The sequence below is a fragment of the Eptatretus burgeri genome, unplaced genomic scaffold (assembly GCF_056783735.1).
Source record: "Eptatretus burgeri isolate ZD-2024b unplaced genomic scaffold, Ebu_testis_v1 Ebu_testis_scaffold_3166, whole genome shotgun sequence".
Lineage (NCBI taxonomy): Eukaryota > Metazoa > Chordata > Myxini > Myxiniformes > Myxinidae > Eptatretus > Eptatretus burgeri.
In genome coordinates, this window is record NW_028225114.1 from 246453 (window position 1) to 260295 (window position 13843).

General features: G+C 40.0%; 1 protein-coding gene across 5 annotated transcripts in view; it reads right to left on the bottom strand.

The window, feature by feature from the left end:
* Window positions 1–318: 318 nt before the first annotated feature.
* LOC147006554 (CD151 antigen-like) overlaps window positions 319–13843 on the bottom strand; it is a 48981-nt gene continuing 35456 nt past the window's right edge. For 4 of the 5 annotated variants that reach the window (XM_085868607.1, XM_085868608.1, XM_085868606.1 and 1 more), the window contains 3 exons: window positions 4793–4879; window positions 4015–4116; window positions 319–629 (listed from right to left, as the gene is read on the bottom strand). In XM_085868607.1, the coding sequence (XP_085724733.1) occupies window positions 4057–4116; window positions 4793–4879 (147 nt within the window). In that variant the 3' untranslated portion in view covers window positions 319–629; window positions 4015–4056. The remainder of the gene's footprint in view (window positions 630–4014; window positions 4117–4792; window positions 4880–13843) is intronic. The other variant, XM_085868604.1, reaches the window with a different exon arrangement.

A 13843-nucleotide genomic window follows, 5' to 3' on the forward strand; every position in this document is an offset into this window, starting at 1 on the left:
TGATTTTACATTTTGTTTGACAGACAGGCAGACAGAGTAAAAAAAAAGTATCTCACTCCTCTCTGCACCTGTGCGATCGGGACGAATTGAGAGCCCAAGTTCGGTTAAACGACAGACTTGTTTTCCGATTAATGTTCAAAATAGAACATTCAATTTAAATAAGGTGATCCTCGATCACAAACTGATAAGATAGACAGACGGATGGACCGATGGACGGACAGACATGAACCAATTACTTAATCCCGCTTTTCGTTTCGCGTGTGCGGGGTAACATATGGGGGACGTGAGCAGGGAGTGAGGAAACGAGGACATCAAAGCTGAACGCTCTCGAAACAAAGCGAGAATTTTTATTTTCATTTCAAAGAAAGATCAACGGAGATTGCAAACCGATTCCAGCTACTCTCATCACCAAACTAAACCAAAAATAAATGCCTGATTCATTTGATCTTCAGCCAACCACCGAAGTCCTACAAGAGGACCACTCACAAAACAAATTTAAAGTACACATTGCTGAAAGGGGGTTTGTAATCATTTGAAAAGGCAGGTATTTGAGAACAGTTCTAGTTTATATACGGTCCACCAGTCTGTTCCCGGTACACCTCAATGATATCTCCTTCTTCCATTCCCAACTAGAAGAGGGACAAAATGGTAAAAATTAACAAAAATCACAAACATTCAAAAGGCAAAGCTTCTCAAGAACCAAAAGCTCGAAATAAATAAGAAAACAAACAAGTAGAGGTACATTTAAAGAACACTGCCCCCCCATGCCCAACAAATAAACAACAAATCCTCCAGCGCGCGACATTTCTGGGGCGCCTCCCGCACCTGGCAATGCCGCACATGGAGACGGACTTGGGAAGGGGCCAGTGTGCAATAATTCATTGATTAACTGATTAACTGCAGAACTAAAATAAATAAATCATAACAGTAAAATATATTATTTCTCAATGAATTGCCAAACAGCTTGCTCAAACCACCACCGTTTCATCCGAACCTGTAACTTTTTGAAAATTAAGCAGTTCATCAGAAAATGCACAAGTCTGAAGACGACGATGGTTCACGAGCGGTATTTGACGATGTAGATTGTTTCAGAAGTCAAGGATGAGACAATGTGATAGTTTTTGACCAAGTTATAATGAATGATAGTGGCCTTCAATCAACAGCTGCAAAATGTCGAAAGCCCGGTTTCGTTCAACAACTTTCAAAATTTGACCTTTGCAAAACCTTTAAAGGTCACAAAACAATGTTGTGGACATTAAAATAAGGAAACAGGATACGTGCTATAGCTTATTGGAGTTAGTTCGTCGAAGAAGGTCGAAAACCCGGTTCGATTCCCACAACTTTGAAAATTTGACCTTTGTGGCCTTCAAAGGTCAAAGGTCAAGGATTATGACCTTTGGTGCAAAACTTCCTCTCGGACATTCCAGGAACAATATAACGTCATATAGGCTATATGGGATTTCACACTCCTTGGATTATCCATACTTTGATGAAATCAGCGTAAAAACAAACTTGAAGGGGGCGCCACGGGCAAGGTGTTCGAGATAGAGCAAAATGGTTTCAACACTTTAGGTGGGGAATGACCTCAAGATTATGCATAAAAAATATTGTCATCCTCGCTCTCAAAATTTGGGCGGTCGTATGATTTTTATGTCAAAATTCGATATTTTCTAAGTTCGTGACATTGTGACCTTGACCTTGTGACCTTGACCTTGACCTTGGGACGAAAATGAAAAATCGAGCTCCGTGGGGCTATGCAGATGCCATTTTTTTTTTTTGTATACCTTGTCTTGGCTCGCATGAGAGCGAACACATAGCTCACAGCAAGGGGGCATGAGACAAGAGGGGCGGGAGTGGAAGGGACAAAACAGTGGGGAACAGAGACATTAGGTGAACTGAGGAAGGGAGAGGGATGGGGATGGGACGGGAACATGCCGAAGAGAAGATGGACATTACAGGGACTTTCAGGAAGGAAAGCAGGGGAATTGAAGGAAGTGGGCTTGGGTGGATTATCGGGGGTAGAAAAGATCGAGGATTTGGATGGGGGAAGATAAGAGGTGGTGGTGAACAGCTGTTTTGAAAGCCTGGAGGGAAGAATGGGAAAAAATAGAATGAGGAAGTTTATTCCAAAGGCGGGAAAAAAGAGGAATGAAAGAGTGAAGATGAGCAGTGATTCGTGATTTTGGTAGTTTTACCAGAAGGGGGTTGTTGGCGGACCTTGAGCACCCTGTGGAAATGTGGTGCGGACAAATCGCAGAGAAAGCAGGGGGGGCAAGGCTGGAAAGGAGTCGGTAGAAGACAGAAAGACCACCGACCAATCTGCGGTGATTGAGTGAGAGGCCCAAAGACTCAGCTTCATTGCGGGAGATGCCGATGATCTTAAATGCCCTGGTTTCGCCAGCGTGAAGCCGAGAAAGGTGGGAGGCAGGAGCACCAGCCCAGAGGGGAGAGCAATACTCCATAAGGCTACGGACAAAAGCTTTGTAAGTGGTCAGGAGCTCAAGAGGGCCGAGGAAGGACTTTGCACGACGGAGGATTCCTAGTTGGCGACTGGCTTTTGAGGCGAGGTTGGAAATGTGACTTTCCCAGGAAAGGTCATGGCAGATAGTGAGACCCAGAAGCTTGAAAGAAAAGACTTCTTCTTTTTTTGTCAGAATGAGTTAATATGAAAACTATTGTACTTATGTAACTTTTCTTAATACCAAAAACTTAGTGTATATGTACTCTTATATTAATGGTGTTTGTGTGTTTCACTCTCTTTTGTTTTGGCTAGAACACCACATATTAGATCACGATTTCCCAGATTTTGACTTCTGGCAAAAATAAGTGACCTTTTGGCCTCGAGTGACATCATTGATGACGTCATCAAAATAAAAAAAATCAAAATTTAGCTTGACCCTAGCTCTTTCCAATGATACCTAATATGCATGTATTGCAACACAATAAATGCATAAAAATCGCATTTCAGTTTCCCCTACCCCCTAATTATTTGGCTCATTTAGGTGATCTCGTATTTTCAAACTTCCACCCACAGAAATTGTTCGCAAGAGTGTTTGATGAGCAGACCTCTGAAACCTTATGAGGAATGGACATACCGACCTAAAAACACAGAGAAACAAAGTATAGCAAGAAGTGTGACCTCCAACCCTTATTTTGCATGCTCTGGCAGTCTGGGTCCCCCACTATACTAGACTCATGTATCATGGAAGACACATGTTTCGTGGAATAACAGAATCACTTTATCCGGCCATCGACGCTACTCTTGGGTATGCGCCGTCTCTCACCGCTTCACAAACGTGGTATAGACACCAATCCAGTGAAGATAACACAAAAAGTTTACAAATAATGGTGTTAAATACTCGCTGGAAGCAACTGTGCTGAGCTGTTCCAGGTGCGCATTTCAAAGCCAGAATGCAAGAGGTGTTGGTAAACATTGCAATTAACTTTGAACTGGTCAAAGTAATAAAAGAAATCAAATATCAATTAAAGCGCAGTTGTTGTTTTTTTTAAATCAGAATGACTGGATTCCAGTAACAGCTCCTATTGCCCAAAATAGAGTTGACCTTAACTTTGGTTTTCAAAGAGGAATCCCAAAAGCAGAAACAGCCACCAAATGAAAAACATGAAAAGGAAAAGGTGAAGCAATTGTGCGGCAGTTTGATGCGGACAGGGAATTAACCGTAGCAGTGCAACTGTGGATGATAAATTTTGTTATGGCAGAAACACTGCTGTGAGAGCAGGAATAAAATGATAAATTGTAGTGACAGCAACAATGATGACCTATTTTGATTAATACATCAGACCAACTAATATATACAAAGGAAATATAACGCATCTGAGATAATAATATACAGTATTGTAAGCTGTGCAGGGTCATGTGTTGTAACTTTAATCCAGTGTACACAAATGATGTTGCTCCCTCCAAAAAACAATCAAAGAAAACGTGGATCTCATTCAAACAGGGTGCACCGACTCTATCCTCTAGTCCGCATGAAAACGAACAGACAGACCCACCAGGGCATGACGAATGAAGCAAAGGCCAGGCACGTAGCCGAATCAATACGGATCGGACTTGATGCTGCGGTACAAGCAGCAGGTAAATATCATACCCATAACCTGGGGAGACAAAGGAAATTAAGTAAGAGGAAAGGATGGGAGGATGAGATCACAATCACAGTCATCTGGAAGTTTTTTATGTTGTTTAAAACACTTTTGTGAAAAGAGAAAAGTTCAAGGGTTCATCAATTATTAAAAGTGAAACTAACTCGGCCTTGGTTGAGGCCATTTATTCCTGATACGGGAAGCACCTTGCAACCCATGCCGACAGAAAACAGACTTTGGAATGCCAGCCGCATTTTCCATCCAATCATCATGTGGCTTTGTTTTAAAACAAACAAAAAAATTATCCATGGGTCGGTGCTCCTATGTTGAAAGTTTCTTCTCATTCACTCAGGTCGTTGTGAGAAAACAAATTTAAAAGCGAATAAAAGGTGAAAAAGTGAGTGCGGAAGAAAAAACAAAAAGTGAGTGCCTCGGCCGACGTTCCACAACATGGTCAAGGATGGTTGTGGATGCCAATTCCAATTTTTAACAACATTAAAAAAAAGTTTAATTGAAAGAAAGTAGAGTTGGGATGAAGAGATACAACACTTCAATATTTATACCTTCATGTTAATTTTAGCATCTCATGTAAACCTGTTCAAAATCTTCTAACTGACAGCGTCTTACTTTTCTGCTCTTGCACAAAATATGGGAGGGGGGGGATTGTTTAATGCAACAAAAAGTGAAATACCTGCAGTAATACCACCCCGATACCAATGACGCCAATGATGAACAGGTGTTCTGACAGGAAGTGTTCCAACTTAGTAATGCAGCCACCCTGAGCAGGCATAGGAGCATAAGCATGATACAGGGAAATAAAAGAACCTTGAACACAGGAGGCTATTTGGCCCTTCATCAAGACCACATGAGAATGCTAGGGTGAGTAACCATCTCACACACCCTGGCACCGACACATCAAACTGTCCAGTAGCACAAGCCTTTCGAATATATATATATACACAGTCAAAGGTTTGAGAGCACCCCCATATTTCAGTTTTTACTGAAATTTAAGCAGTTCAAGTCCAGTGAATAACCTGAAATGGTACAAAGCTAAGCGGTAAACTGCAAAAGGTTAAAAAAAAAGTTTAGGTGACCAAAAATTGAAAAACAATGTAAATTTCAGAGTTCTTAAAAAAGGCCCTTTTCAGGTAACAAGTTATGGGTTCGCAACTGCAGCTGTTCTGCAGCACTGGAAGTAAATTAAGCCTTGAAAGTTGATGCAAACAATTCCTACAGGTGTCCCAACTTTGGTTGATGAGTTACAAACCCTGTCTGTATAAAAGCAGTGTTGGAACAGACTGTGTTGCTACACCCTCTGAAGCATTATTTGAACAATATTTCACTGCAGGAAGTAGTATATTGCTGTCATCATGGTGAGAAAAAGACAATAAACAAAGGAAGATAGACAGACCATTTTCTATATCTTACTAAAACTCTCATCTTGTATAAATGTGTGTATGGATGTATGTTCCCGAAATACAGCCAAAACGGCACACGATAGCGCAAACATTTTCGGCCCACCTTACTCACCATTCTCCTGCGGTGTGCAGTATCAAGTTTTGTTAAAATCGGGCAACGAAAAAATTATTAAAAAATCAATTCCCGATTCAGTCACGTACTCTTTGGGAGAATTTGATCAATGCAAACAACCTCAGCGGTATAGTTCACTGGAGCTATCTTGTTTTTATGCCTCCGCACCAAGGGTACCGGAGGCATTATGTTTCCGGGTTGTCCGTCCGTCTGGATTTTCGTTTACGCGATAACTCAAGAAGCAAATTGTAGAATTTCATCAAACTTAGTAAAAAGGTAAAGTAAGACAGGGCAATTAAGTGATAAGATTTTGGGCCAGATGTGATAAAGGTCAAGGTCAAACTCTGAAATTTTACTGTTTACGCCCTAACTCAAGAAATATTGGACAGAATTTCATCAAACTTGGTACAAAGGTAAAGTTAGACAGGGCAATTAACTGATTAGATTTTGGGCCAGATATGATAAAGGTCAAAGGTAAAATATGTCAACACTCAAGTATTTGTGCGGGAGAGCGGAGGCATACCCGTCGACTGCGCGCAATCGAATTACTCTGAGATTTAAAAATAAATCATTTCAAGAAAAACTAAACATTTAGTTCAGACAAAGAACGATTTATTTTTAAGCATAAAACAAACATCGCCATTTTGATCTGATACTTCCGTGTTCATTAATAAATATAATTGTGTTTTGAAGATGATGCACAATAATTTCTTCGACTTTATTTTGTCTGTTTTTTTTCACATTGACGAGCAATATCAAGTTTCGTTCAAATCGGGCAACAAAAAAATTATTAAAAAATCAATTCCCGATACAGTCAAGTACTCTTCGGGATTATTTGATCAATGCAAACAACCTCAGCAGTATAGTTCGCTGGAGCTATCTTTTTTTTCTTTATTCTTTTGAATTTTTTTTTTCATCAACCGCTGTCATAACGGGAACCCAACGGGTTCATGGGTCGTCCAGTAACCCTTAAAAGTATAGGTCTTTCCTTTCGAGAAATTGCAAAGAAGTGAGTCAGTGAGTACAGTTTCCTACACCATCAAAAGGCACTTAGAAACCGGAGGAAACTCTGAAAGGAAGAGGTCTGGCAGACCCAAAGCCACAACACAATCAGAAGACAAGTTTCTGAGAATCAACAGCTTGCGTGATAAGCGGCTCACAGGAGAGCAGCTTCAAGCACAGCTTAACACTGGTCAAAGTAAGGAAGTCTCAGTTTCAACTGTGAAGAGAAAACTTCGAGCTGCAGGTTTGACAGGTCGAGTGGCAGGAAGAAAGCCATTGCTAAGTTGGCAAAATAAGAAAAAGAGGCTTGCCTGGGCCATGAAGTACCGCCAGTGGGCGACTGAAAATTGGAAGATCTTATGGACCGATGAATCAAAATTTGAATCTTCGGTTCATCACACAGGGTTTTCGTACGCCGTCGAGTAGGCGAAAGGATGGTTCCTCAGTGCGTGACACCAACTGTCAAACATGGAGGAGGAAGCGTGATGATCTGGGGCTCTTTTGCTGGATCCAGAGTCGGCGATTTGCACAGAGTGACTGGCACCCTGAACCAAAGGGCTACCACAGCATTTTTCAGTGCCATGCATTACCCTCTGGTCTACGCCTAGTTGGTCATGGGTTAATCCTACAGCAAGATAGTGACCCAAAACATACCTCCAGGCTATGTTAGAACTACCTTAGAAGAAAAGAACAAGACGGTAGGCTTCAAATCATGGAATGGCTCCAGACTTAATCCCCATCGAGCTGCTTTGGGATGAACTGGACAGAAGGGTGAAAGCAAAGCACCCTACAAGTGCAACACATTTGTGGGAACTTCTGCAACAGTGTTGGGAAGAACTTTCCGAACAATATTTGATTTCCATTGTGGAAAGAATGCCACGAGTATGTTCGGCTGTTATATCTGCAAAAGGTGGCTACTTTGATGAGTCAAAAAATTAGATTAAAGTTTGTTAAACCAAACGATTCCATGATTTATTTTTTATCTGCAATTGTTTATTTGTTAAATACATTGAACATTGAAAATACATTGAACAAGACATTGAACGTTTACATTGAAAATGTACCTTAAAGGTACATTGGGTACATTGAAACATTAAACTGCTTAAATTTCAGTAAAAACTGGAAAAATGGGGGTGTGCTAAAACGTTTGACCGGTACAGTATCGATATGAATATAAAAAAATAGAGAGAGGGAGAGTCGAGAGAGAGAGAGAGAGAGAGAGAGAGAGAGAGAGAGAGAGAGAGAGAGAGAGAGAGAGAGAGAGAGAGAGAGAGAGAGAGAGAGAGAGAGAGAGAGAGAGAGAGAGAGAGAGAGAGGGAGAGAGAGAGAGAGAGAGAGAGAGAGAGAGAGAGAGAGAGAGAGAGAGAGAGAGAGAGAGAGAGAGAGAGAGAGAGAGAAAAAAATTGTTGCGATTCTGGAAACCGCATCCCTCCAACATCAATACAGCCAACATACAGTGGTCCACAGACAGTTATTTCATGAATGTATGCTCAGATCGTACCTTCCTTCTTGTCTCGTGGGTCGAACGGGACAGTGCATTGTGTAAATTTCATAGCTGGGTCTGATTAAATCTCTGAACCTCATTCCTATTATTTTTTCTCCAGTCCTGAGGTAAATCCAAGCAAAGGGTCCTCACGTGAGCCGTCTATTAGGTGCTACGCTCGGACACCCATCGGTAAAAACCACAGCCGCGCCCTTTGCGTAAGAATGCGTTCTCACAGAAGATGTTCTCACAAGGGCAGTAGTAGAAGCCAACAATAAATGTCAGCACTGCACGGACTGCGTGCCCCACAGCGACGACCCCCCACCCACTGTTCAGGCGATCAGACGCATAACCAACACACCAAGTGCTAACAACATACAAGTGGAGTTATTCCATCTGAAATCACCAAATTTAAGAAAATGTTCCTAGTTGACCCCCTCAGATTTACTTTAAACTTTCATAAAATAGTTCTCAGGTATCAAAATGAAGCTGCGTAAAATTTTAGGTCCATAGATGCGGTCACCTCAGAGATATTGAGGGTTGAAAATGTGGTTGTGGCCCTATTTTTATGGTCGTTGCGAGCATCACAAAATGAACTACTTTTACACTCCCACGACTTTTTAAATATTAATGCGAGAGCCTTGAAATTTTCAGAGATTATTCTTCTATAACTACTCTGTAAGAAACAACCAAAACTGAGTGTACCTCTATTAAATTTTATGACCTGATCAGTTGAAATCCAAAAAAAAAAATGTTGGTTTTGCATGAAGACCCAAATTTGAGACCCCATATATTTTTATTGACCCATCCCAGAAGCTTGACATTTTTTCAGGTAATAACTGTATGGTAGTCGTATTCAAATACATGTTTACTTTTCTTAATCAGTCATATATAATACAGTCATGATCCCTCAAAAATTTAAAATTTTCATTTTTCCCTGAAATTCAGGTGAGGAATGCAAATATAAGACAAGGAATACCACTTCAAATTGTTCACCATTGGAAAGAGCATATTCAAGTTTACAAAAGTGTCAAATATCAGTGGTATATTTTTTTAACATATATCTTCTATTTTTTTTTTAAACTGTTGTTTACACAGTCGTGAATACATGAAGTGTGTGCATGGTGTGGGCATCATGGTAATAATGAATGATTAGTTCTATGATTCAAATTAATAATACAAAAATATATCACATACTGCAATAACAATGTAATAAAACATTTCACGTAAATGATTTGAATAGGTCCTTGATCTGCTTTTCCAAGTCAGGTGCGAGCTTGTACTGCCTCCCAGTTGACGTTAGGGGAGCATCAATAACTTTCATCACATGGACCAAAGGAACCCAACAAATGTCCTCCCTTGAATGTAACTTTATACACTGCTGACATCAGCAGATCAGCCACTATTCCTGAGTTCTATTTTTAGCCCCAGCCAGATGAGTTAGGCTCTTGCTATTTACAAATGAGAAACAAAGAATAACAAATTTAAATTTCAAAGTATTGTGTTCATGGTATCCTAATAGCAGATGATAGGTATGTACATTGTATATACATGTACTACACATATGTACTACATGTAAAAGGACTGTTCATTAAATAGCACACACAACGCGCACAGCACTGGCAGAACATCATTTATTCAAATATTTTTAAAATATTGATAGAAGCATTATACCACTTTGATATTTGACACTTTTGTGTCAAACAAACCTCTCACATTTCTTCCTATCCCTGCTCACACACAACAATAAAAGCTATATTCACTGTGCCACATATCTTTCCTCACCTGCCTGTTAATAAATGCTTTGTAGAAATTTTCCCAGCTCGTTTTTGTCTTTTCTTTCATTGATCCAGCATGGTCTGCATCCGAACCGAGCCGGAACTTTATTCCAATCGATCCGTTCCTTTTTGGCTGGTACGTTCTTGACAGTGTCGCTCGGCTGCATCTGATCCGGTAAAGTGATCCGGTTCGGACAAGGCGTACCGAGGGCGTGTCCCCCCGTAATTATAGATCATGAGCCAGACCCGGTAATTTTTGGGCACCGGTACCATCCGAGGGGAGTAATGCTCATAATTTTTGGCAGTGTATACATCTCTACAGTCAGAAACTATGTGATAGCATTGCATTGGTGGTAGCCTTTTGTTTGTTATTCGTCGTTTAGTAACCCCATCCCAAAATAAACTTTTCTGAAACCGGCGTAAGACAGAAGAAGACATTCTATTTAAAACTAATGGTTCTCTCTTATTATAGGCTATATCTTCTTGAAAATTGTGAGGCACGTAGCTCATGTTATTTGCTTTTCAAAACAGTTGTTGAAACTTGCCGAGCATTTAGTGTTTGCAATTACAGGCATTGATAGTCCAGTGCTGATACATTGCAGAACATATCCATCTTTGAGTCAGACGATGGGGAAAGTTTAGGTGAGGATATTGAAGAACTAGATAATGATTATGATTTTCAAGTTCATCTTGAACATTTTATATCACTTACAGTCAGTGCATATGATCAGAGATGTCTCAGAAACTACAAAGGACCGTCTTTGGTTCATAAGAAAAATGTTTATCAGCAACACATTGGGCCAAGGTAATGGCCTTGTTCGTGTGGAACACCACATTTGTGTTTCTATTCTGCAATTTTATGCCTGACAACAGAAGATTGTTTCATTTTCACCTTTGACCCATTCATCAGATTGCACGTGATTAACCATCTTGCTGCTGTCTTATTGGTTTATATTGTGTAATACGGGTGTTTAATACCTTCATATGTGCATTATTGAGTATCCAAATTCCTGAGATTCTGTAATTTTTTGAGAAATTACAGGGAAAAAAAACATTAATCTTGTTCAGGAACATGCTATCATTTACCTTTGTTTGATTCTTGGAAAGTATCCTTCAAAAACAACAGGGAAAATATCATGACATTGACCAAACTACATCAACCCATCCAAATTAGGTATTTTTTCATTTGGGGGTGGGGTAACATTGTCTGCTATACTGATCTTAACATACAACACACAAAAATAAATTTAAATTTTTGGTTTTCTTAATAAATTTGCGAAACACCCACGTAATTATATTGTTCCAGAACTGTTATTTACTTTCCACAGTAAATGATAGACAAATACTTTTCTAAAGGCGGTATGATTTATCACCCAGGAAATACACTGATATATGTTTCACCAATGACATACCTTTCAATCTTGGCATGTTTAGCACTTTTTGTTGAGAAGCAAATGATCCCAGCAAAAGTTGAGACAAATTTAAATGTCAATGTTTGACTGATAACAAAAATGTTGTTAAGTTGAAGTAGGATGTCTTTCCTTGTACTGGCCATTTTGCACAAAAGCTTATTTAAGGGTAGGCATATAAACAGGGTGATAACACACAAAAAGCTACCACCGATGTAATGCTATCACATATTTTCTCACTCTAGGGTTGTATACCTTGCCAAAAATCACAATGAGAATCATTCCCCCCCAGATGGCACTGACCAACCCTACTGGCTCATGGACTATTAGGTCACGTGATGAATTAAGTAACCCAGTTAACCCGTGGACGGAGGACCCTAGGTCACGTGGTTGAGTTATTAGCGTTCACGGTCGGTTAGCGACCAGCCACGTCATGGAATTACCCATGTGTGACGGCCTACAATTCCGGGGAGTCTGGTGGGAGCCCCCCCCCCCCCGTTGTCGTCTTCTCACCCAACCCCTGGCCCGCTACAATATATATATATATATATATATATATATATATATATATATAAAATATATCTATATGTATTACTAAAACTCTCATCTTGCATGTCCCCGAAATACAGCCAAAACGGTATACGACAGAGCAAATTTTTTTTATGGCCACCTTACCATTCGGCTGCGGTGTGCAGTATCAAGTTTCGTTAAAATTGGGGAATGAAAAACAATATTTTAAAAATCAATTCCCGATTCAGTCAAGTAATCTTCGGAAGAATTTGATCAATGCAAACAACCTCAGCGGTATAGTTCGCTGAAGCTATCTTTTTTTTCTTGAAATGATTTTTTTCATCAACCGCTGTCACAACGGAAACTCAACGGGTTCACGGGTCATCTCGTATCTATATATATATATATATATATATATATATATATATATATATATATATATATATATATATATATATATATATATATATATATACTGTAAATAAACATCCAAAAAGACAACACGTACTTCACCTACATTCTACTCTATTCACTCTATAATTTGCCCAAGTGTACACAATGGACGTAAGCCAACATCATTTTCACCAACCATCCTCACTGCTTACAGAGACATAACAGAAGCAAATAGACACCATGATTTTAAAAGGATTTATTTATTTAACAAAAGAAGAACATTTGATCCATTTTAATACCTACACTTGTATTTTGTGGACTTGCCATTTGCAGATTTCAATGCTTTTACCCTTTCAAGCATATAACTAACCGAGTTCTGAAATTTTCTCTTGTGGGGTTTCTACCCAGGCTTCACGCAAAAGGTTTAGGAATTCTGCCCTTGATGTTGGTTTCCTGGACTTTTTCTACACATCTCAATCCAATATGGCCCAGAGGTGTTCAATGGGATTCATATCAGGAGACTGACTTGACCATGGAAGTCGCTTGATCTCATTTCTGTCCTGCCATTCTTTGGTCATTTTTTGCAGTGTGGCATGGAGCTCCATCTTCATGAACAGAATGTTGTTTTTGACCATCTGACCAGTGGAGAAGACAGGGAGACGTCCATCCTCAAGGATAGAAATGTGTATAGTAGAGTTGATGCTGCCAACACACTCCACAAGCTCTGACCGACCAGTGCTCCAGATTTCTCCCCACACCATTACTGAAAAACCACCGTGTTTGACAGTTGGCTGCAATTGGTTCAAAGAAAACTCTTGACTGGGAAGTCTCCAGACCCATACGTGTCCACTGTCAGATAATTGAGTAAATTGGGAGTCACCTCAAAAAAAATGACAGTTTGCCAAAACTCCAGGGGTCTGTATGCCATCTCATTTGTCCATTTCTTTCTTCTTTGAATGTTGGCTGGTCTAAGAAGAGGTTTTCTCCGAGCTGCTCTCCCATAGTAGCCCAGTTGATAAAGGGACTACACGGTAGTTCTTGAACTTACTTGAACCTCCTCTGCAACATGTGCTGCCTTGCAACAGGGAGTTTTCTCAATCGTCCGCTTGACAGCACGAAGACACCTTTATGAGGGCCCAGATTGACCAGAACGGGAAGCTGTGGATTCCTTGCCTTTGCTGGTGAGTCCAAAATCACCCGATTGACCATAGAAAGCAGAATGCCAAGGTTCTGAGTTATCTGATGCTGGCTGACTCCACCTTCCAAATGGTCAACAATTCATCCTCTTTGAAAATCAAAAAGTTTGTGTGCACCCTGAGTTCGAGGCATAGTTAATTGTCATGCAAGACCAAGGAACTTGTTTCTGCAAAGAAATAGTCGAATATGAGTACAAATCACTGAGTAAAACTGCGTTATACAGATGAAATGAAGAAGTTTAAGGAATCTATTTACTTCTGTCATGTCTCTGCATATGTGGCGTAAGGAAAAAAAAAAAAATAATAATAATAATAATAATAATGTTATGATGACGATGATGATTTGTAATACCAGATACCCCAAGTTGGCACTATATGATACACATTTACATGGAGAGAATTGGGATCATCCCCCTAACCCTGAACCTCCTCCTCCAGAAA